This window comes from Chrysoperla carnea, chromosome 3 (genome assembly GCF_905475395.1).
Source record: "Chrysoperla carnea chromosome 3, inChrCarn1.1, whole genome shotgun sequence".
Classification (NCBI taxonomy): Eukaryota; Metazoa; Arthropoda; class Insecta; order Neuroptera; family Chrysopidae; genus Chrysoperla; species Chrysoperla carnea.
The window spans coordinates 35,836,839-35,862,338 of record NC_058339.1 but is presented as its reverse complement, the minus strand read 5'-3'; the positions used below and the strand labels follow the sequence as shown (position 1 = coordinate 35,862,338).

Genomic DNA, 25,500 nt, shown 5'->3' with positions numbered 1-25,500 from the left:
TCATTAGGTATACATATAACTATTTCCTCCATATTTGTGTTTCCGCTAGACCTTTTCATTTTAAAATATAATTACCTTTTGTTTCGAGAAGTTTGTTAAAAAACTAATGTGATAAAATGAATAACAAAAATCTTTTATCTTTGTCCAACTAATCAACAATTAGTTCATTCAAGATCTCAACTTTAAGTAACGAATTTGTTAAGAAAGTACTTTCCGGATTTCTGTCTGAGAAATTGAAGGAATAAATTTCAATGATAAACAACACAATATTTATAACGCAATATTTAATGTTTATAATAAGAATAAGTCTACAAATTAAAAATGAAAAGATTAAACAATATATAAATTTAAAATCCTAAGTACAAATAATTCGATAATTATATTCAAGCATCATCCATTTGAACATCTTCAATTTCCTCTTCCGTTGGTACTTGTGTTACTGAATATATTTTTTTTAATTTTTCATAATGTTTTTGATCCTAAAATAAAAACAAAAATATTTATTGAATTTTCTTTAAAAATGTTAAATGATAAAATATTTTGGGTATTTGGGGTATTATTAAGAGGATATTTTAGAACTGTTCCAAAGCTTAAGTTACATTAAATATCGTACTGAAAAAGTCAGAGATTTTGATTTTAATTACTCACCTTATCAGTGACTGATGGTCGAATTTTTCGTATAGCTTGTTCAAAATGTGCTGTAGTTACAGCTATATTATTTCCATCAGATTTTCCTTCGGATATGATAAATTCTCGTAATGCTAGTACACCAGCTTCACGTACTAACGCAGCTAAATCTGCTCCTGTGTAGCCATTACATTGTTCAGATCTACCAATCAATTCTAAATTAACGTCGGGTGCTAATTTAGGTCGAGTTCCGTTTTTAGTAACAGCTCGTAATATATCCACACGATCATTGGCTGTTGGTAAACCAACATATAAAATTTTATCAAAACGGCCGGGTCGTAAAACAGCTGGATCGATAATTTCTGGTCTATTGCTAGCAGCCATTAAGAATACACCTCGACGACCTTCAACACCATCCATTTCAGTCAACATCTGATTTACTACACGCATACTTGCACCGCTTTCATTATTTTCAGAACGTTTTGGACACAATGCATCAAGTTCATCAAAAAATATAACACAAGGAGCTGAATTCCGTGCTCGTTGAAAGCATAATCTTACAGCGCGTTCACTTTCACCAACATACTGCAAAATAAAAAAAATAAAAATTAATTATCATTAACGATTTTTAAAAAAAATTTATTTTCTTACCATATTTAAAAGTTCTGGTCCTTTAACAGATATAAAGTTAACACCCGCTTCATTCGCAATCGCTTTTGCCAGTAATGTTTTTCCACAACCCGGTGGTCCACATAATAGAACTCCAGTTGGTGTTGTTAGACCCATTGCTTCAAATTGGTCAGCATGTCTTACCGGAGCCTAAAATAATAATTTAAAAAAATTCAATCTTAAATTATTTTGCCTTACAATTAGCAGCTTTAAATTTTTGTTTGCTGCTTATGGGACAAAACACCATTTAAAACAAAATCTTTTAAGTCTTTAATTCTTTTAACTTAAATAGTTAAAAATAAGTTATAAAATCATTTCATACAAAAGTGCATTTATTTTGATGTGCTGTTTGACATCACATAATTGCTTTTTATTTAAAAAAGTACATAAATATTTTACTCACCAATATCGCTAATTTTAGTTCTTCCCTGATTTCAATCAGTGATCCCACATCATCCCATGTTACGCCTGGAACTGTAGCAAAACCTTCACGTTTTGCTGATGGTTGTACAGAACTTAAAGCCTTCTGAAAATCTGTGCTTTCAATATGAACAGCAGATAATTGTTCTTCAGTAAGTTGAACTGAACTATGTAACCATTCAACTAATTCATCATTTCGAGACTTTTGTATTGTATCCGCTGAAGAAGATGTTGCAACATTTTCATTATTTACATCTTTGTTTTCTTGTACTACAGGTGTTTTAGGTTCGGATTCTTTAGCTGCCTCACCATTTTCCACTACCGATGCCGAGGCACTTTCTACATCATCCTCATTTTTTGTTGGTGTAGCTTTTAAATCTTTAATTACCCTGTCAACGGCAACCATAGCAGCTTCACGTACTAATGACATCAGGTCCGCTCCAACAAATCCTGGTGTTAGTGACGCCAACGAATTGTAATCAAAATCAGATTCAAGTTTTAAGCTTTTACATAAAACTCGTAAAATATTTGCCCGAGCTTTAGTATCAGGAATACCCATAGTAACTTCTCTATCAAATCGTCCAGCTCTTCTCAACGCCGGGTCAATAGCATCTGGACGATTTGTTGCTCCAATTACCAATACTCGATCACCATTTTCATGCTGAGTTAAGTCATCTAAACATGATAATAATTGTGCAACGATACGCCGTTCCATTTCACGTTGAGCTTGTTCGCGGTTTGGGGTAATTGCATCAACTTCATCAATAAATAAAACACATGGCGCAATTTCAGCAGCTTGTTCAAATAAATTTCGTATACGTTCTTCAGATTCACCGGAAATACCGGCAACTAATTCTGGTGCTGCTACTTTTAATAAAGGAACTGAAAGTTCACCGGCAATTGCATTGGCTAATAATGATTTACCACAACCTGGTGGACCATGTAATAAAAATCCTCGTGGTGGAGTCACACCAATTTTTCTATAGATTTCTGGGTATTTAATGTGTACGAGTAGTTTACAAACATCTTCTAAAATATTGTCAATACCTCCAACATCTTTGAATGTGGTTTTTGAATCAACAATGTTCAGATCTCGTTTTCGTTTTGCTGGGGTCTGGCTCAATGTTGATAATGGTAATTTTCTTTTACGATCAATTTCTTTGTTTGATTGAGGAAGTCTTTCAATTACTTTCACTTTCAAACTCTAAAAATTAAATCAAAATTATCTTATTTAAAAGAATACAAATGAAACAGAGATTTTATGTGATAGCTCGAGAATTGTGTATTTAGTCGTCAAATTAACTTATTTTCTTCAGGTCTTAATTATCAAAAGCTTCTAAAAACAGAGACGTTTCAAAATTTTTTTGTATTTTTACTATTTTTAAAGGTAAAAAGAACCAAGTCCAAGATCTTATTTGACGAAAATTTGTTGAATATTTTTCAAAATCCTCCGATATTTTCAAGATAAATCGTGAGCATTCAAATTCTTTCAATTAGGATAACCTGGAATTTAGTTTTGTGGCCACTCAGCCTAGCTCGAAGTCAATTTCGGAAAACTTTATATAAGCAAATATTTTAATAAAGCTTTAATTCATTTTAAAAAAAGTTAAGTACGAACAGCAAATTGTTAAATACCTTATCAATGTTACATAATCCTCTTGGAATTTCACCTGGTTCACGATCTGTAGATTTGATACTTGCTTCCGAGCCATTATTATCACTTTTTTTAGGATCAACATTTTCTAAAGTTTCTTCCTCTTCGTCACTGCTTATTGTTATATTTATTGTTTCACCCTGTGGAACTAACTTTTGTTGATACAATTTCATCAAACCATCATTCAAATGATTGGACCTCTACAGTAAATAAAAATTAAATGTTAAATACTCAAATGATGCCAATTTGATAATGACACTATAATCAAATAAGATTATGTTAGTTATTTTTAAAATCTGTACTAACGGTAGCAGATATAAAACTATAAGAGAACATACGCTTATTCAAATCAATAGATCTATCTGGGAAAATTATCACATCTTCGGAATTCGAAACCGCTCTGCTTTAACGGTCGTTTTTATATATATGTCGCAACTAACTAGCTTAATTAGTCATTCAAATGGCGCTGTTCAACTACCAGCTTGAAATATATTCATTCGTAGAGTTTAATATAACATTTAATCAACTTGTTGACTGATGCTCAGGGGATTCATATTATAGGATGACCATTTTACAAAAAAAAGATGAAATATCTAACATTAGAATTTGTTTATTTACGTAGAAATATAACATATTGTTATTTGGTAATCATGAGATCAAATAGCATAACTCAATAACAAAATACACGTGTAAGTAATTAAAATATTATTTGTTAACAAAAGTTAAATTTTCATAGCATTTTGATCCACAAAGAATTTTCTTTTTAAAGCACGCACATCTATTATTGCGATACTGATTTACAGCAGGCTTACAACCCCATTTTTGGAATCCCTTGCCAAAGACACTTTCTAAGAAATTGGACTTTCTGAATTTTCTTCGTCATTGTTTGTATCTGAATTCTGCAATTGCCGTACAAACCAGTATTGATTAGAAGCTTAGTAAACCCAATCAAACTGTGAGAAATATCAACAATATTGTGTATAGATTTCAGCGACAGGTGGCAGAAAGTGGAACTAAATTAAAAATAACTAGACTAGGCATGTAATTAAACGTTATCGATCTAACTCATTTGCCTAGCTGTTTGATTGAATAGCTGAATACCAATCAGGTCGCTAGTTGAACGGTGCCGTTTAGTAAAAAGTTTAGATATTAATTTAAGGGCTTATTAAGATATTTGGCTACGACATATACATCACAAAAGTGAATAAAAGGAGCTGTCTGTTTCAATAACACAGTACAAACGTTAATAGCTCTCGGTTAATTAAACTACCAACAAACTAGGAATTATTCAGCGAAGTGGACCGGTAATGGCTAGTAAAATTATTTATTTACATGACTTTCATGTAACATGAGTATTACAGAATCATTTATGGTCTATGTACGTATACACTCAGCATTTGTTGCATCAATAAACAGGATGTCCTTAAAAGGTCTACACAATGTTCTACCAGGAATGGTTTAGCACAAAATAGGCTGATTTTGCTGAGTTAAAGTTAAGTTACTTAGTTTACGCACTAGGAGTAGAGTTTGAATATTAGTTCCCTTGTTAATAAAAAGTATACGAACCGGATTTTCATTTTCAATAACGTCATCATCATCCTCTTCATCATCTTCATCATCCGACCAAGACGTTGTTACATTTTGTCGTTTATACTCGTCCAACAGCATTTCATAAGCATTCTTTACATAAGCTTGAAATGGCCGACGCTTCCTTCTGGTATACTCTCTATATTTTGCTTGTAAATAATCGGCCATTTCAACAATATCAACTTGACGTTGTTCTGCATTTAATTCCAAAAACTATACAAAATTAAAGTTTATATGGAATTTTATTATGCTGTCTCCAAAAAAACTAACGAATTTTTTCAGATAATTTTAATAATATCAAAGCGGTATTATCCTCAAAATCACTTATATATCAATAACTATAAATTTTATCTAAATGTATTATCCAGTCGCTAGCCCAGTAAGGCTAAGCCTGGTACCTATCAGATTTTGGTTCGGAATTGTCGGTTTTCGTGACCAGTCTTCGATCTTCGGGCGAAGATCGTAGTTCTCATTTCTCGAAAAAAAAACACAACTATCTTAAGCTACAATAATAGGTACATCTTGGTTATTTATTATACCTATAAAGTTATAGGCAAAAGTCTTAATCGGTCAAAACCAACAATAATTAACATTGTTCAAATTAAGAAGAGCATTTCTACGTAGGCTGCAAATATTAGGCATTTTTTTAAATATATCACCTTCACGACCCACAATAAAAACTGTATCTTAATTTGAGTAAGGTTAAATAATGCTTATTAAACGGCTGAGGCTATTCGAACACTATTGTGTGTTAAGAGTCAATCAAAAAGCCAAAAAACCCATAGATCCGTACTAACTCGATCCCATTAAAGACATGATCAACCCGTGAATCAATGAATAAACGTATAGTGTGTAAATTTTTGATGACTTTTGAATTTAATCATTTATTCATTTTTAGGCACGAAGAATAATTTTTATCGACAATGAAAGTTTGTTTGTTAATTTTCCACCAACTCCAAGAACAAATTCGTAATCTACGTAAAAAATGCTTTAATTTGGTTTTTTATCAAAGGTTCTAGAAGCTCTTTAAGAAAAGTCGCCAACTACAACAGCAAATTCGTAATCTACGTAAAAATGCTTTAATTTTGTTTTTTATTTAAGGTTCTAGAAGCTTTTTAACAAACGTCGCTATAGATAGCATTAACATTAGATAGCCGTTAAATACACGATAGTGTCCTAATATCCCAAGCGTAATTATAATTGAATTTCTTTTAAATAATTAATTGGGTTGAATTAAGTTCCCCCTGATGAGAGCCTATATTTAAGGCTAAACTGGAAACCCGCAGCTTCGGGTACATACAGCTTCGATTTATACGGACTCACAATTACTTTAAAATAGGTACAAATAATTTACAATAAAGTGGGTTAAGTATAGAGCTCGTGCAATTGTGCTTAATTAAAATTAGTATAGGCATCACATGATTTTCCAGTTTCAAGTTAATTATTGTATTTTCAAACTTAGCCTTGTATTAACATAAAAATTCATACTCGTTGAAGCTCCGATTCTTAAATCAGTGTGGGGGTTTACTTAAGAATTTACTTAACGATAAAATATGGTTACTTTGGGAATTAAATGGATGTATAACCTCCATTAAAACTAGAGCAAAAAAAATATTAAAATTTTTTTAATTACCTCTTTCACACGTGCAATTAAATGTGGATCATGTGGACTAGCGATATATTTAATATTTGGCATCGTTTTAGGTTCATCTAAACCACTCATATTAAAATTATTATTTGCGGTTTTTTCGTTTTTTTTGTCAATGTCTATTATTGGTATAATATCTACTTCGGCTGGTATCTCTTTCCTCTTATTATTACTAGACATAATTAATTAAACACTAACTGCATTATATAAATTTTTTTTAAACTTTGTAACAGTTTATTAAAAATGTTTTTTAAAACGCCATTTTAAAATTAGGCATCAATTTACAACTTTACTACATCATCAATCACCTATAAAGTTTAGTTCACAGTTTATCGCATTCGTTAGTTTACCAACGTGCGCTACTATGTTCCCGCCACATTATTAAAAATTAAAAATATATAATTTTTTAATATAAGGAAAAACTTTTACTAAAAAATTGCTAATTTTTAATTTTTAGATCAGTTCTAGAACCAATAAAGATTCTATTTAAACATAAGATGTATCAAAATTACGATTTTAGCATATACTCATGATAAGATAATGAATGGCGGTAACAATTTAAATAAAACAACTGAAATTATAACGCAAACGTGGCAACGATGTAAAAACTGTGGCACATACATAAGAGATTCATTTTGCTTCATAGAGCTCACTTTTGGCCTAATAATAAAATAATGGACTTAGTTGAAGGAAGACCCGATAATTTCTTATGTTTAAAAAAAATTGAGAAATTCTATATTTTTCTCTAAAATCAATATTTCTAACCTTTCCAAATTAAGAGGCTAATAGTAATTATAACGACCTTGTTTTAGAGGATATAACATTAATATTAATCAAAACATCCTCGTGTCAAAACAAATGTCCAATATGCAGAAACTTAAATAAAAGTAAAAATTTGATTTCAATAGTTGTGAAGGAATTTTAATATAATAAGCTGATTGTAACTAATTATATTATAAATATTAATTACCTACATTAAAATTCCTATACGCAATTCACACTAATGAAGTGTTTTTGTGTGAGTTTTTTGGAGATGGGTGCGTTTGTTTCGAAACTGAGATTCATGAACTTATGATAGTAGTAGTTACAATAAAAAATAATATTTTATGTAAACTCACCTTTATTTGCAGAAGTAAAGTTCATTTACAAACCGTTTTTGGCGCCACTTAAATGTTCAAAATGTCATCGACTTGTTTTCATTTTTGACATATTCATCTTGTTTTTATAAATTCAATGCGGCTGTTTTACTTCATTTCTTTTTAAGTTACTTTAGCGAAATTATGCCCTGAAATATGTTTTTTGAAACATATTTATGTGATTTTTATGTCGTTTGGGCAATTTTACCTAGTATTTTAATGATTTTTTTTATAATAAAAATCCTACATTGGGTATTAACTGACACAAGTATTGCAGTTCCAAATAGTTCAAAACATAGTTGGAAAAATATTGGATGGTTAGAAAAAGTATGTACTTAGATAATTTTTTATTCAGTGAAAGTATAATATTAATTTTGGAAATTTACTTCTTAAGCCATGTTACTGTTCAATATGCGAATCTCTTATGATGAATGCTGCGGGATTGTTTTGCGATTGTTGTGGAGTTTGTGTGGATCAACCGTGTGTTAAAAAAGCGGATCGTAAATTATCTTGTAAAAAGATAAAAATTGATAATGAAGTTCTGTCACATCATTGGGTAAAAGGTATTTTGTAATCTGTGTTCAAGCTTTTTTTAATTCTTTTTAAATGATACACTTTTTAAGGTAATTTATCAAATGGAGCGCAGTGTGTAATTTGTCAAGAAGAATGTAACTTTGAATTTGGTTTAAGTGATTACCAGTGTTGTTGGTGTCAACGGACTGTCCACAGTAGATGCAAGAGCTCAGTCCAAAATGTATGCTTTTGATTTGATTATTTTTATATAATTTTTAAGAGATTTAATTTTGTTTTATCATATCAATTTGAGAAAAATTCTGATTAAGGGCATCAATTTCATTGAGGTGATAAAGCAACATTTTGGCTAACATTACATAAACTGGGGTATAAGATAAGATTTGCTTTCATGCTTCCATTTTTATTAATTGAATCAAAATTAGACTCCATTCTCCTAAGGTATTTATTAAAATAGAGTAATGTAAGTGCGTAGAAACGTCAAAAGAATTTACTTTTATGCTACTTAAATTGCCTTAATTTTTTGTCTGCCTGTCAGCGATAATTCAACACATTATAATTAGGTTTTGATTTCAATAATCATTTCTGAGGTGAATGCCCCATTGCAGATCGGTGCAGGTGCTTAATTTGCTTTAAAGTTATAATTTTAAAATGTCGAAAAAAAAAGTCCTTTGATAAAACGGACAACTCGAAAACGGTTAGTCTTAGGAAAATGAAAATTTGAAGTTTGTATGAATTTTCTTGTAGATACGATTTTTTCTGTCGATAGAGAGGATGTGGGACGTTGTAATCAGAATATGAACTTGAATCCCAACCGCCATTTTTAGTCAACATTTTAGACTTATAAAATGTATTATGGCCATGTTCTGAACGAACTGTTATATTGTGACTTACATTGATTTTATTAACGAATACTCCGCGTAAAATTTATCTTTGCCTCTCCCTGTCTTTAATGGCAGTCTTTAAACTGTGACATGACATTAATCTGTTTATGGCTAAACATGGCGCATACAAAGCAAAGAAAAGTTTTGGGCTGCCAATCTAGTTTTGGACTGCTTATTAACAATCTTCGTTTTTTAAAATTAAATAGAAACTTGTTGTGTAATTAAACTTGAAGCTTTAGAAGCTAATTTGCTAAACCACTGTCTTTAGGAAATAATTATTCAATATTCTACGACCGATATGTTTCTTGCATCTAATTGCATTATTGTATCTGTTTATTTGGTCTGTCAAAAGGGTAATTCGGTGGTGAATACTTCGACGTTATAAAACCACCTCTTGCATTTTCTTCCATCTTTATTTTATATTTTTTTAAGTAATAATTACTCATTACATATTTTTTGAAAGAGTTCTGTTCATTTAATATGATAATATTATTTAATTTATATGCGTGCATTGAAGGATTGTGATTTGGGTATGTGGCGACAATTTATAATTCCACCATGGAGCGTGCGTGTATCTGGGCGACATAAAAGTATGCGACGTCATCAGCATGTACAATCTGTTTCACATCCGGGATGGAATGATTGGACGCCTCTTATTATAATTGGTACTAAAAAAATAACTAAATTTATGTGAAGGCCGCTTGAATGCATGTAAAAATCTTTTTATTTTAGCTTGCATTGAGTATTTATTTAATTGCTTACTGGGGTAATAATTTTAATGCTAGCTCTAACGCCTAATCAATATATCTAAATCGAATTTGGTGATTTTCATACACCATCAAATCTTTTTTTAGGTAACAGAAAGTCGGGGAATGGGGATTGTGATCGAATTCTGTCTTTATTCAGACATATTTTAAACCCGTGTCAAGTAATTGATTTAGATGAAAAACCACCAATTGTCGCCCTTCAATGGGTGCCAATTTTAAACAAAGCATTGCATCAAGGTGATGTTGTTTCATCTGAACGAGAATCCAATTTAGAAGATAAAAATTGTAAGATAAAAATTTCGTGTCGATTATTGGTAGCTGGTGGGGATGGAACTGTAGCTTGGATACTGAATATTATTCATAACATGGGATTAGAGCCTCCACCTGCAGTTGGAATTTTACCGTTAGGAACTGGAAATGATTTGTCAAGAGTGTTCGGATGGGGTAAAGCAACTACAGCGAATCTTGATACTTCGATAATATTAAATCAACTTATAAATTCAGTGCCAACGTACTTAGATAGGTATGTTGTCTGTTTTTTTTTTCTCAATATTTTGTGCGTTGTTCTTTATATTTGTATTTACTTCTATACGTAATGTCACTTCATGGATAATATTTGTTTGTTTGTAGATGGAGTGTTCAAATTAGATCTTTTCGCCATTTAGGAATAAGGTTACCAACAAAAGCACTATTTATGTACAATTACTTCAGCGTTGGTGTTGATGCTCAGGTCACTTTAGATTTTCATCGCACTCGAGAGAGTTGCCTGTACTTATTTAGCAGTAGACTATTTAACAAAGTAAGGTCTTTACAGTTTTCTATTTTTGGTGATGTTTTAACCATATTTATTTTTTTATCAGTTATTGTATTTACTATTTGGAACTCATCAAGCATTAGCTGCAAATTGCCAAAATATTCAAGATCGCCTAGAATTGTTCATGGATGGCAAACTTGTTGAATTACCGTCCATTGAATCAATTGTTGTTTTGAATATACCTTCATGGGGTGCAGGTGTACCATTATGGTGTAAGTATTTCATGAATATATTTCGTCAAGTCAGAAATGATTTTGAAATATTTTCTTAGCAATGGGTGCAAATGGTGACGTACCTAAACAATCTGTCAATGATGGAATGCTAGAAGTTGTTGCAATATATTCCTCATTTCATATAGCACAACTTCAAGTGGGCCTATCACAACCACATCGACTAGGACAAGCAAAAGTTGTAGAGGTAAATATTTTGTTTTAACCCATAATTTAAAAATTTTTTTTGTATAACACGGGTGGGTGTCATTAGCCTGTAAATAAATCATTAGTTTTCTTAACATTTTATATAATTAGGTTACTAGCCACTAAGGTTGACTAGCGTTTTATATAGTAAAAATTAAATTTCGGTGGATATTTCTTGATAAAAGCACCGTACATAAATAGTGTGACAACAACGGTTGATTAGATACTAGGTACAAAATTATCTTTGGAAGAAGCACACTCTGATAATAATAACATAATTTGACAATAGTAAGAGGTGTTTAAATAACAATATTGATTTATATTTTTACCACTTTTGCGCTTCAATTTTAACTTTTCAAACCCATATATTATAGAAGCTCTTACTTTCAATGGAAAAATATATTTATACAGGGTGGGCTATCTTAATGATCCGTGAGAATAACTGTTCAGGAAAGCAGGGTGCAAAGAAAATTTATATAAAAAGTTTCGATTCATAAAAGGGTATCTCATGATGACTTTGACAATCAAGGTTACTAAGTCAACTCCTGTTCATAAATGATGAAAAATAGACGAATTTTTTAATTAAATTCATATAGGAACATCTCTTGTTTTTTTCGACTCTCATGGTCATTTACAAGTAAACTAGATACGTTGGAAATCTACTTTCTTCCAAAGCTCAATAAGCATAAAATAGTTAACCTGTCTCACAAAATGTAATATCAGCCTTTTTTTCTGTACGTTTATATCAGTATAATGGCTTATTCACACATGTAGCCACGAGCAACATGCGATTAACTACGGAACTGGTCCCTGAACTCTATGAAATTCTGATTAAACCATAGATTTTCAAGCATTACAGTATCCACCATTAGAGATTGAATTCTTATCTTCCAAACTCATTCAATGTATTGTCAATTACAGATTAAAATTAAAGGTACATCTCCAGTTCAATGTGATGGAGAACCATGGGAACAGCATCCTGCACATATTACAATTACTCATAATGATCAAGCATTAATGTTAAGAAAAGAATAATTTTCCAAACAAAATATTGTGGGTATTTGAAAATATTTAATGTATTTATTACGATAAGTTTTAATTGTTTTGTTTAAATATTTATTTTTTAAGATAATATTTTAATTTTTATTTCTTTTTTTTTTCTTTTTTTAAATAAACTCAGTTATACTGTATAAATTACTGTTTTAAATTTTTACAGTACATTGACCAAGTAAATTGATAAAATTATTAAGTTGTTTCACCTTTATTCAAAGCTTGGGTGTTATGGTGTTATTATAGAAGAGATGACGGTGGGATATTGATCTTCCTCTATCTGAAAACCAGATGAGATATATTTTTTATGAAATTTCATTGTTTGATAAACACGCCTATGGTAGCTTGTCTATCGAGTAAAGTCTTCATGGCTATTTTAATTAAATAATGTTAATCAATTTTTTTTCATAACCTTCACACTCTTTTTTAACCAAGCAAATTTAGTTTTAACTGATAGTTTATTAATATGGAGAATATACCTAAGTAGGCTTGCCTTTTTATTTTTGTTCATGGTTACATTGCAAGCAGGTAAGAACAGATAAAAGCTAGTCATGGAGATGATAGAAATGCGCCGCAAATCATAATTTGAAAACAGTAATATATTTATTTTTTAACGAAGGCTACTAATTCATGAATGTATAGTCGTCATCTTTAAAATAAAGCGACTTTCTATCAAAAATTCGATTACGATAGTTTGTGATGGAATTTCAACATAGTTAGCTATAATTAACAAAAACCAATTATATTAAAATAGATATATTTATATAGTCGTGTTTAAAATAAAGCGACATTTTTTTTATAAAATTCGATAGCGATGGTGCGTGATGGAATTTTAACATAGTTAGCTTTAACTAATAAAAACTATTTATATTAAAATAGATATGAAAATATTTATTTTAATATAAATATATATTTTATCCTTTTAGGTTAGTATATGAAAATTTCTTGACCCAGTATCGAAAATTCAAAATCGTGTTTTTTGTAAATAAATTTGTAGATTGTTTCGTTGTTTTCGAGCGTGGCTATATCTCTTATCCCTTTTACAAATAAATAAAATACTGTTTAGCGGGAAATCTTAGGGTTAACTTTTTAAATGAATATAAAAAGTGTTTGTTATCAAAGGAAGTTCAAAGTACACAGCATTCTTTTAACATGTATAATATATTAGTTTTTATTCATTCAACAATTTTACAGATTTACGTATAAACCTTATACAATCTTATAATCATCATCTTTGGTGTGATGAGGAATGATGCTACAATAATATGAAATAAATGCAAAATTTCTATTATTTTTAAGTAATACAATGCCACGCTTACAAAAAAAATAGAGGAATATTATTGATTATAAAAGTATGCATAGTATAATATCAAAATCTAAAGTAAAAAATCCTAATAGGATTTTTTTCAAAATATATATTTGATCGATATTTTCTTGAATATCTTAGGACGTTATCATTTCAAAAACCTGATTTGACTTATACGAAATTTGAATGCTTATGTGATTTTTTTCACATATGAATACAAGATTTCACTTACAGTGAAACTTCAATATGAAAATTATAAATATTTTTAAAGATTTCAATAGGTATGTTTACACAACGCAGTTAAATTATTTTTAGAAAGCACTGTCAAAATTTCGACTAGACTTTTAACTGAATAGTATGAACTTAATCTATAATAATTGTTAAAAAAATAGGTTTTGTGACGATCTACATTTATCAGAAATACATATTCCATTTATGGCGGTATTTTGTTGTGGTAAAATTTTATAAAATTAAAATTGTTTGAAAAATTCCATTTATGGCAAATATTTTGTTTAAGTAAGTAAAATTTTATAAAAATAAAATTTTTATTTAAAAATATTTTACTAAATATAAAAATATTGATTTCTTTATAGTTTTATTGCGTATAAAAATAATCTATAGAAGATGTATTGCACTAGACCCAAAATCACACACATAAATTATTATTGCCTAAGATTTAAAAAGAATAACCCATATAAAATCCTTCAGTTACCTTTATTGCCCATAAGAACTGAGTCGTTTTAAAATTTACCAAACTCTTAATTAAGGCTGTTTCTTAATAAAATTATAATAATTTCTAAATATATATTGTATGTAACCAAAATCCTGAGTTTGGAATTCGTATTGTTCGATTGTATTTTAATCGTAAGACCGCAATAATTTTTACGTAATCAGAGTATAGAAAATTATAATCTAAGAAACGGCAATATTAACGGATATTTGATTGTTTCTAAAGATAATGGATATGAATTGTTCTTAAAATGTATGAGATACTAAAGTACTCACTTGGAATGAGAGATATACCGGGATCAATTTATTTACAAAAGAAAAATTCAGATTGCAAATGCTGGATATTGATCCTAATAAATAATCGGATATAATCGACGGATCTGGACTAACTTATTTAAATCGAGATAACTATATATCCATTCGATTATGAAAATTTCCGTTTTATAACTGTTAATATCTCATAATATCTGTTAAAATTTTTGGGTAACGTACTATTAGAATTAAAATTAAAAACAGTACCTAATTAATCTGGCCCACTTAACCAGTGGAATTAAAAGAAGCATCTTAAATCCAAACAAAAAGAAATATTTTTGATAAAATAAAATAAATTATAACTATTCTTATTTACATAGTTCTGATATAGACTGAGGACAACAATTTGATATAAAATTATTTTGAAAAATATAATCTGTTTTGATAAAAATTCTATAGAATAAATTCGTTTATATTAGGATTTTGTTAAATAAATAGAAGATACACTTATCTATTGTCTTAAATAGTGAATTCAATAAATTTTTCATTTAAGTCACGAGTCAAATAAATATAGTCACCATCTTATGTTGAGCTACGCATCGTTAAATATATATGAATTGCTAAGATATATGAAATAGCTAATAGGCAATTAACGCTGGGGAGCATTGATTAAATAAGCTTCTTAAAATTGGGCATGTAGTATAAAGCATTAAAACTAACGGACAAGATACGGAGGCAAAGCATTATGGTTGCTTACGTTACACATATCTCTCACTATATTCACAAGAATACTTCACAATTATCAAAAATATTGTTAGCAATTCATAAATGATCGAGATGCGTATATTTATGATTTAAATATTTGGAATTTACGTAGATTTTGAAGATGGGTCGATACCAAAATTTAACCGTAATTGTTCTAAGAATACAAAAGTGAGTATTGTTTGTGGACCTAAACGTATAAATGCTGGAACATAACCTTTGAAGAATCCCATTGGACCTAATTTGGCAGTATATTTTATTAAAGCTAACATGTTCTTAAATTCACCCGGCTTCGAATTCATTGCTCTAGTTTTTAGAACATCCAAAGGTTGAGTTAATGTTGTTGCTACTGCACCCTAAAATTAACGGAAAAATGATTACATAAGAATAGAAGAAAAAATGAGTTGTGGTGAGTATTGTTTTAAAAAAATATTAAATTTAAGTAAATTATGGTATTCATTAATCAATTTTTAGAACGTTAAAACCGTAAATATTTCCATGTAGAAACAATTTTAGATACCTCAAAACGGAAATATACAATTTTTTAATTCGATTTTTAGAATGAATACAATAATTTCTTACCAGGAATTCACATTACATTAATTTATATTTACCGCTGTAAAACTCGATAAGAAATGAGTATTAAAGTTATCCTGGAAGTATCCAGATTTCAATAAAATAGATTTAACTTGATCATAAAAAGCAAGTTGTCCAACAGTCATAAGCACTGCCCTACTCGTAGCTGTAGAAGCACCATTAAATAATCGTAATACGCCCTCATCCTTGTATACTCGCCACAATCCATGGAAAACATTTTTATAGCTAAAATAAAACATAAAAATTAAATAATATATGCAAATTATAACAATATTTATGACAACCTACTTTCTTCGTTGTTCCTTAGGCAATTTAACATCGTTTTGCATTCGTACATTAACCATATCTGCTGGTGTACCCACTATTCCACCTGCTCCACCGGCTACGGCAGCCATAGAAACTAATGTAGCAAAACTAAGTTTCGTATTATCACCAGGTTTGACTAGAGCTTGTTTTGTGATTTCATAAATACCAAATCGTGTTGTGGAATATGTTAATTGTCGCATAAGTGATGCCGTTAATCCCGAATATAATTTTGTGACCCCTTCATTTTTAACAATTTTTACAGCAGTTTTCAACTAAAATAAGTATTTGAAATCAGTAATAATTGTTATAAAATTTGCATCTTTTTTGTATTACCATTGAAGTTTTACCCTCTTGTTGAGTTTGGAGGTGAACTTTTAATAAATCTAACGGATGTGTACAACATGCAGCTCCTGCTGAACCCAAACCACCAAAATACCATTTTGCTAATCGTTTATCCTTTTCTGTACCCATTTTGATAATTTTCTATTGGATAGTTTAAAATCAATTGTTACAAATATGAACAAGCAAAAATTTAATACTGATTAAATACTAAAAAAACCTTGAGTTTCTATTACTATATCTAAGGTAATTTAGATGCCCCCCTTTTAAATTATTAAGTTTTAATTTTTTTTAAATTTACTTTTTTATGTTAAATGTAGGTTTTACAGTATTCTATATTAAAAAGGTTCAAGGTTATCCTAAATAAAGATTACAGTTCGTTAACACGGAAAAGAAGGTTAAGTTAATAAAAATTATTTATAAATAAAAATTTGTTTCTGAAATGAGCTTACTTTTAAAAAATATATATAAATTAGTCACTTTAAATTAATTTTAATAGGTACTAACCTTCCCGAATTGTAGTTGTAGTGTTGTATTAAAAAACTTATTGTTAATTAAACTAATATAAAATTATTAGGATTGGCGGGCATTTGAATGATATATTTTATGAATTAATAAAATGCACATCATAACATTAAAAATGATTTGATTTTTTTAAATTGACCTTAGTCTCCTTGGCATAGTAGTGGAAATATAAAAGTGTATATCAATCATATAGGTATCAGTATAATATCAGTCTGTATTTTGTATATTACATAAATGGTTTATATGTGTACAATATAAATATACCACACACACTACACTGTAATAAAATGATTGGGCATGTGTATTAGTAATCACTCATTTATCATCAAGTTTTAAACATTCAATTTTATGCATATGTTTAAATAAATCATGTGCTAAGTTAAGCCTAAAGTCCAACTATACCTGTTGTAAACGTTTGCGAATTTTTTCAATCTAAATACATACATTAAAGATTAAATTTATTTTCATAGTATAGTAAACCTGAATATATTTCATATATAAAACAATATTTTTTTAAACAAAATAGTATTAGCTCGTTTAGAAAGCGCTGTGGAAGTGCTCAAACCGTTAAAAATGGGTAAAATCCATGATATTTGATATAAAAACGAAGAAAGGAAAAAGGACTGGGTTAAGTTACTACTCTCAAAAGGTACTTCTTTGACTCGAACTCAACTTACATACCGTTTTTCAACCCTTTAACTCAATTTGGAGGATGGTTTGTTCATGCGGGTAAAACGTTAAACATATGTAGGCAAATTTTCCTGGAAATTTTCTTCGCTTCTGAAATGAAACTCTGTTTTAATTATACATCGATCCTCCTAGTATAAAACCCTACATACCGAATTTCAGCTCATTTGAAACAATGGGATCCCTTAAAGGTGCCCCCTAAAGTAGCCTGAAACAAATAGTCCTATATAATTATATCTAGATATGTAGTAATTCCTTTCAAATTGGCTTTCGATACAGTGCATGAGTCTATATTTTCGAGCCAAATTACCGACCAAACCAGATTTTAGGACAAACTAGTTTGGTCTAGGCTAAACTAGTTCTTCCTATACGCGATAGGATTAACTAATATAGCCTAGTCCAAACTAATTCGTCCTAAGCCTGATAGGATAAACCAGTTTAGGTTAGGCCAGACTAGTTAGTCCTAATATAAACACATACAGTCCAGGATAAACTAGTACGGCCTAGTCTAATCATTATAGTTTGTCCTGAGATCGGGTTTTTACTTGTTGTACAAAAAAATACTCATTTTCATTAAAACAATAATGATTCGTAGTTACATTCAATTAATGAAAAACCACGCCTATCATTCAGAGATCAAACAATCGCCATACCAGTCATTATTTGGAATGAAATCCAGAGTGGGACTTTCGACTTCGTCTTTGTCGTAAGAAATCATAAATAATATTCAGGATGAGGATGACTTAAGGAAGGTAATAGAAGATGATTGCAATGTTAACCTTACAGAAGACAGTACTGATAACGTTGAAGAAGTTAAAACCCAGAAAAAGTGATTATTTTACTAATTACGAAGTATTTCATTCATATTAACTTTATATATTAATTTTGCTTTCAAGGTATTCTACAATGTTTAGTCTAGGCCGTACTAGTTTATCCTGGACTGTGCGTGTTTATATCAGGATCAACTAGTTTAGCCTAGCCTAAACTGGTTTATACTCTCGGGGTTAGGACGAATTAGTTTGGACTCAGTCGAATGAGTTTAGCTTAGACCAAACTAGTTTGTCCTTAAATCGGGTTTCGCTGGTAACATATACATTCAATTTTTATAAATTATTTCTCTACTTATAAAATTACAGGTATCCATTTTCTTGTACTTTAAAGTAAAAATATTCGCCAATAAATCATAAGAGTTTATTACTCATAAAAGTAGTATAGTACACCGCAAGACGTTCCCAAGTGAGCTTTAAATGTGCATAAATGATGTGCATAAACGATATATTTTGTACTTTATTTTATGTAAAATATTTTCTCATAATTTTCTATTAGCACTATTGGGGGTAAATTTTTTCATAACTGGGAAATACATTTTTTTTAATTGAGAAAATTTCAATTTCAATGTAATTTTCATGTAATTTTTAATGTGAATCCTACTTGTTTCTCTTTGGTTTTTTAATGAGATCGCCACGGGAAATTTCAATATTTTCTTCGATAAACTCTGGTTGATAATCCGAGTACGAAATCGCGTGGTTTGACTCTTAACAGTTAATTCTACAAATCGAAAATATTCGAATACTAGATGACCCGGTGAACTTCGTTTCATCTACAATTTATTTGATTATAACTTTTGATCACCGATTATTATTCTTAATTAACCTGCAGCTCCAATTCATTAATAGCTATAGGTAGGTACTATGCTTATATCAAAAAAATAATTATTCGAATATGTCAAACCGTAATTCGCTCAAGCTGGCCCAAAATACCAATACTCCGTAAATATTCAACAAAATGAACGAAAAAAATATACTCGGGGATTTTTGGGGTCTCTGAACACAGTTCCGCGAATTTTGATATACTCCCCCTCTTCTGGGGTAATTTGCCCCCACTGGTCTAAAACAGCAACTGTAATTATTTGACAAAATTATGAATTATGTTAGAGGGAGGGGGAAATATATCGGAATTCTGATTCTGGAATCGTAATCAGCGACCCAAAAAACTTCTGAGTGTACTCCATGTTTGTATTCAATAAGATGGACCATCATTTTTGGCCCATGTTATTGAATATTTACAGAATATTGTTGTTTTGGATCAGGAGAGGGTAAACTAACCGAGGAGGGATGGCATATCGAAATTCTGATTTCGGAATCGCGATCAGAGACCCTTAAAACCTCCGAATGTAACTTTCTTACCCATTTTGTTGAATATTTACAGAATATTACTGTTTTGTATCTGCGAGGGGTGAATTACCCCAGCAGAAGGGAGGAGTATATCGGAATTCTGACTACGGAATCGTGAACAACGATCCCGAAAATCTTCGAGTATACTTTTTTGGTTTATTTTGTTGAATATTTTCAAAGTTTTGGTGCGAGTGATTCCAACTCGAAACGCTATAAGGTGGGAGCGTGGGACTGAAAAGGAGTTTTCCAGTTTTTAAACTTAGAACTTGCTTGATGAATTTGAGTGCTTGTCTTTTTTATAAAGCACTCAAAGTTAAAAAAAGTGCTTAAAGTGTTAATAACTAACCTGTTTAATAATTTAGAGCTATGTATTACACCATCTCGAATGTTAGTTATGTGATATTGTTTGCATAAAACACTGGAAATTTAGCATACTTATTACATACTTCTAAGAAATTTTATAATTTTAATAATATTAATTTTAAATTCTATAATATTTACATTAAAATTAAATAAATATTAGTTTATCTCAAAGTATGAGATAAACTAATATTCAGAAAAACTGTCAATACTGTTGCCTAGGTTTTATTGCTTTTATGGTCCAATAATCGACCGTAGACTTTTATAACAGCAAATTTAAATTAATTTTACGCAATTATGAATATGCACAAGTTTTGTCTATGAAAAGGTACAGTTTTCGAGACACATGCTCCTCAAACTTTAGAGATTTGAAGTTTATTATTTCAAAAGAAAGCTAAGCAGTAAAAATTTCAGGTATTCGTTATTTTTGGTTGGGATTACCTTGGAACATGATTTCCTTCAAAATCGAACATTTATTTTCGATTTTTTCTAACTTTTTAAAGGTAAATATGACCCCCAAAAAAAAAAAAACAAACAAAAATTCAGCTGGCATTCCCAATTTTCGATTCGAAATCAAATCCAGGATATATTAATGATCATACTTCTAATCAAACTTTTAAATAAACATTTATTTTTGGACTCGCATTAGGTACCTTAGATTTCGCGTTAAACAAATTTCAATAGAATCGAAGAAATTGCAAAAACGAGAGAAAATTAATAATTAGATTTTTATCATTTTTTTGGGTAATTATGACCCAAAAAGTACAAAAATCCAGTTCACTTGGATAGCTGGTGTATAGTTTTGGAGATACATTCTCCTCAACGTTATGATTTCGAATTTTTGGAATTACAAGATAAACGTAGGGCATATTTTGAAAATCATACTTCTGATCAAACTTTTAAATAGATTTTCGTTAATTTTGGGTTCGAATTATTTTAGAAAGGATCACTTTTCTACTCAAGCTTCTGAGGCTTGAACTATATTCGAATTGAAATTGAAGCCAAGGTTATATTTTGAAAATCATATGTCTCTGATTATTTAGATTAGTATAGGTTTATTAATTACTCTTGTGGTTATATGACCCTAGAGTAAATACGCCTCTGCTTTAATAATTTTGAATAACATTACATCATGTTGAAGGCTGTATGTAGAGATAAAAATTAATTTCGAAGATTAATTCTCCAAAGATATAGTGCAATAATGAACATTTTTAGAAAAAAATAAAATAAACTTCAAATGATTAAAAAATAACCATGAATAATTTCGAAGATTTCTCAAAAGATATATAATGTAATAATAATGACCATTTTTACAAAAAAAAAATATCTGGATGACCGAGCTTTGCTCGGTTATTCGCCAATAGATGTCAGCAAGAGTCATATTTTTCACTTTAGACTACTCAAACGCCTCCTTTTTGTTATGTTATAATTTGCATTGTATTTCATTAACTACGTTATACACCAATAGATGTCTGATGAATTTTCCATGAAAAGACGGATAAACCGACATTTCTGATAAATGAAACCTAGCTAGATCGACTTATCGCCCCAAAAAACCCCTACATACTCATTTTCATGAAAATCGTTGGAGCCATTTCCAAGATCGTTGATATATATATATATATATATATATATATATATATATTTATATATATACAAGAATTGCTCGTTTAAATATATAAGATAAAATCAACTTCAAACAAATGATATTAAAAAAACACTATGGCCGTAACTGCACTAGATTATGCACGGCTCTCTTATTTTATTAATTAATTTACTGTGAAGCTACAATAGGGCAACCGGTAGTGCCTTTAAGCCCCGGACCTGGGGGTAAATTTTATAATTTTTTTTATTTTGGCGCACAAAATTATTTGCTAATGATACTGTAGATTAAATTTAAATTTATCACCCCTATCGTTTGCTTTATCAATTACTTCAAACTTCACTTCAATTGATTTACGTCAAATATGTATCTAAATCTAAGCACATAAAGGACCATTCATTAATTACGTAAACGGTAAGAGGGGTAAAGTTTCATTTTCAATTTTGATGAAGAATTTTGTTATAACTTCATGAATGTAGACGAAAAATAAGTATAAATTTTTTCGATATCTGCCTCGATTTTCGAAATGTCGAAAAGCTAAAAAATTAAATAAAATTTTCAATTTTCAATATTTTGATAATTACTCCAGATATCGAAAAAATTGATTTAAACTTTTCGTCTTATATTGTCCAGCTATAACATAATTCTCCATCAAAATTGAAAAAATATTTTTGTTTGTTTGTTTTGTTTACATTAATTTATTATCTATAAGGTTTTAACTTTAATTTAAATACAGTGCAACCTTAATATAACGAACCTCAATATAACGATTTCCTCGATTTAACGAATTTTTCGTAATCCCCTTGAATTGTCCATAAGAGTCAATATAAAATATACCTCTACATTACGAATATTCTTTGCGTACAACCTCTATATAACGAATTTTCAACTATCAAGAAATAGTATAAATACATAGCAAACACATATACATATGTAGTAATTTGATAAAAATGTGTTATAATTTATTAGTATAAGTACGTAATACATATTGAGGTGAATAAAACTATTCTTTTACCTCTTTATAACGAATTTTAGACCAATCTAACCTCAACATAACGAACCTCAGTTCAACGAATTACTTGATATAACGAATATTTACTGGTTCCCTTCAGATTCGTTATATCGAGGTTGCACTGTAGTTTTATTTTTTAATTTCCACCGACTAGTTTTGGAGATATCTATGAAAACATGTCATCCATCTACTGTTTTACCATAAAACCAATGTTAAATATGCCTACTTTTGAAGTAATTTATTTATTTAAATAATCGGGCAACCCCTCCCTAAAATTTTCGGAATTGATTTAGACTTAGTCACACTTCATATAAAAAAAATCAAGCTTTTTATTTAAAATTGCCTTGGTGTTTGCACATTCTTAAGACCATGAATTTGAATGAAAATTACTTAAAATTTAGAATTAAATGTTTACAACGTTCAGTTCTTGGAAAAGTTGTAATTAATTAAGGAATGGGCGAGTTATTTTTAGTCAAAGTCACCATTGTTATAAATTTATTGCGTGCCATAAACTTGATTGTGTGTCTTTTTATGCAAGTCCGCATTGCTCATAGAAGAGGAAGCGAGGCGGGTATACGACTCTTCTACCTATCTCAGTTTCTCTAATAGTAATGAGATAGGTAGAAAAAAAATGTTGTCTCTCTATCTTACTCGTATTATTGGTTGACACTGGTTAGGGTATCACTGTCTTACTCGTATGTTAGTTACAGAAGCCTGAGTGGCTTCTCTAAGCCACGTTTGCCCGCCCATGCATGAATTATAGGACCATATGAACTTTTCTCCTTTTTTGAAGTCAATTGAAAAAGAAAAACTAATTTAATTTGATGATCAATCGATTGATTAAATTGAAATAGGTTGGTAATCTGATTTTGTATATAAAAATCATTCTCGCTTTTATGACGAACATAATATTAAACCTGATCTAAATTACTTTCACTATTAATCACTGACCTGTGTAGTTATTTTATATATAACAACACTATATGGTGTAATAATACTACATATATCTACTTTACTTGATAGGCGAACATACGAACATAAGTTTACATGAAAAGCTTCATACAAACACGTTGTATATTAGATAATATGACGAAAAGCTCTTTATATAATAACGTATAGGAGTGAATAATATGTTGTGTATAAGGGGGTTTATAATACAGGTTCATAAATTTAGTCAGTCTAAGCGCGTGTGCTGTGCAAATATTCTGGTAGCACAAGCAACCAAGAGAATACCTACCACCAAGCAGCCTCTATTTGCTGAATAATATAAATGCCTTGCTCGGTAATACAATTTATTAGATGAAAATGTTCAATTTCTGATATTCTTCGTTTCTCTCGAATGCTGTACTCAAACGTTTAGCTTTTCGTTTTTAGTCACATTGTAACGTTCATATGAACTGGTACATATAACGTATATCATTAACGTTATTTTTATATAATATTTATTTTTTTTTTTTAATATAAAAAACATAAATTAATTTGTGAAAAGGGGTGTGTTTTTTTATTCATAAATTTAAAAAAAATTTCTTTTCTTTTCAAAAATAAATTAAAGTGAAATTAAATGTTTTTCTAAAGTAAAATAAAAATTACTGAAACATTCAAATTATTCTTAATTTGGAAATAATAATAGCATTTTAAAATGTTCGTCTGTTGAAAATTTAAATTTCGTAGTATTTTCTCTGACGTGTGAAAGGTGAGTTTTATCGATTATACGTTATGAATGTATAGAGAAATTCGTAACTTAATTAATAAAATGGGATAATTTGACAAGAGAGAGAAAGAATATCGTCTCGTTTTTTTTTATTATTTAAAATTTTACTTTCATTTATTGATGAAAATCGAACTTAATATCTATATTATATATAAAAATAGCTAAATTTTCATTTTGGAAAATTCGCAAAAAATTATTTTTCCGAAAGTATTATTTTTTTATTTATTTTGATGATAAGATTAAGATTATTGAAAATACGGCAATTTATTGGATTTACGAAATCGAAGATTATCAAAATTATAAATAAATACCTGAAATTTTCGAATTTTGAAATTAATATGTAATTTTATAAAAAAAAAAAAAAACATTTGGATAGGTTTAAAATACAAAAAAAGGTTTTTTTTAGTCCTTTTTATATTTTCAAAATGAATTGGTAAATTAAAACATGATGAAATTACTTAGACACGATTTGTTATTAGCTTTGAGTTGCTATTATAACCGCCGGGTAAATAAATTTTACATAAATACTATGTTGAAAATTTTTGTTATTTAATGTTATTTAACTCCCGCCATAAAATAGGGGTGTTAAAAGTTAAAAAAAGCTCTTGCCTGTCTGCGGATAGTAATTGATACCTACGTCACAAAGCATCCAAACAAATTGACTGCGGATTCCATTTGTTTTTATTTAAATGTTTAATTGAGATGAATGTTGGGTGAATGAAGGGTTCTTATAATAATGGTGGAAGCGCTGGGAAGAATGAAAATACGAATTTATAATATTCATTTCTGTAATGCGATTCCAAAAAAAAAATATATATATAATAATTTTTTTGTACTTCTAAGGGCATAAGTAGTTCTTTTCACATGAAAAGAAAATAATTTAAGCAAGTTGTGTACTCGGTATATTACTCAGTTAATAGTGTATTACACATCT

General features: G+C 29.5%; 3 protein-coding genes across 4 annotated transcripts; 1 reads left to right on the top strand and 2 right to left on the bottom strand.

Moving 5' to 3' along the window:
* Nucleotides 1-337: 337 nt before the first annotated feature.
* Nucleotides 338-6,968, bottom strand: LOC123295321 (nuclear valosin-containing protein-like). The gene is made up of 7 exons (XM_044876628.1): nucleotides 6,591-6,968; nucleotides 4,937-5,170; nucleotides 3,352-3,570; nucleotides 1,700-2,920; nucleotides 1,279-1,446; nucleotides 649-1,212; nucleotides 338-479 (listed from the first exon to the last, which is right to left on the bottom strand). The coding sequence occupies exons 1-7, from the start codon at nucleotides 6,783-6,785 to the stop codon at nucleotides 384-386; spliced, it is 2,697 nt and encodes an 898-aa protein (XP_044732563.1). The 5' UTR covers nucleotides 6,786-6,968; the 3' UTR covers nucleotides 338-383.
* Nucleotides 6,969-7,838: 870 nt separating this feature from the next.
* On the top strand, nucleotides 7,839-12,228 carry LOC123295203 (diacylglycerol kinase epsilon). Of its 2 annotated transcripts, XM_044876454.1 has the most exons (10): nucleotides 7,839-8,068; nucleotides 8,136-8,304; nucleotides 8,365-8,495; nucleotides 9,674-9,821; nucleotides 10,011-10,129; nucleotides 10,214-10,446; nucleotides 10,554-10,722; nucleotides 10,784-10,949; nucleotides 11,009-11,154; nucleotides 12,075-12,228. In XM_044876454.1, exons 1-10 carry the CDS (start codon nucleotides 7,898-7,900, stop codon nucleotides 12,186-12,188), a joined length of 1,566 nt encoding a protein of 521 aa, XP_044732389.1. In that variant the 5' UTR covers nucleotides 7,839-7,897; the 3' UTR covers nucleotides 12,189-12,228. The 2 variants fall into 2 exon arrangements, with proteins under 2 accessions (XP_044732389.1, XP_044732388.1); XM_044876453.1 differs by having other exon boundaries at nucleotides 10,011-10,446.
* A 2,720-nt stretch (nucleotides 12,229-14,948) lies between these two features.
* LOC123294762 (mitochondrial dicarboxylate carrier-like) lies at nucleotides 14,949-17,138 on the bottom strand. Its single transcript, XM_044875900.1, has 5 exons — nucleotides 17,002-17,138; nucleotides 16,489-16,638; nucleotides 16,138-16,427; nucleotides 15,867-16,074; nucleotides 14,949-15,608 (listed from the first exon to the last, which is right to left on the bottom strand). The coding sequence occupies exons 2-5, from the start codon at nucleotides 16,624-16,626 to the stop codon at nucleotides 15,360-15,362; spliced, it is 885 nt and encodes a 294-aa protein (XP_044731835.1). The 5' UTR covers nucleotides 16,627-16,638; nucleotides 17,002-17,138; the 3' UTR covers nucleotides 14,949-15,359.
* Nucleotides 17,139-25,500: the final 8,362 nt, after the last annotated feature.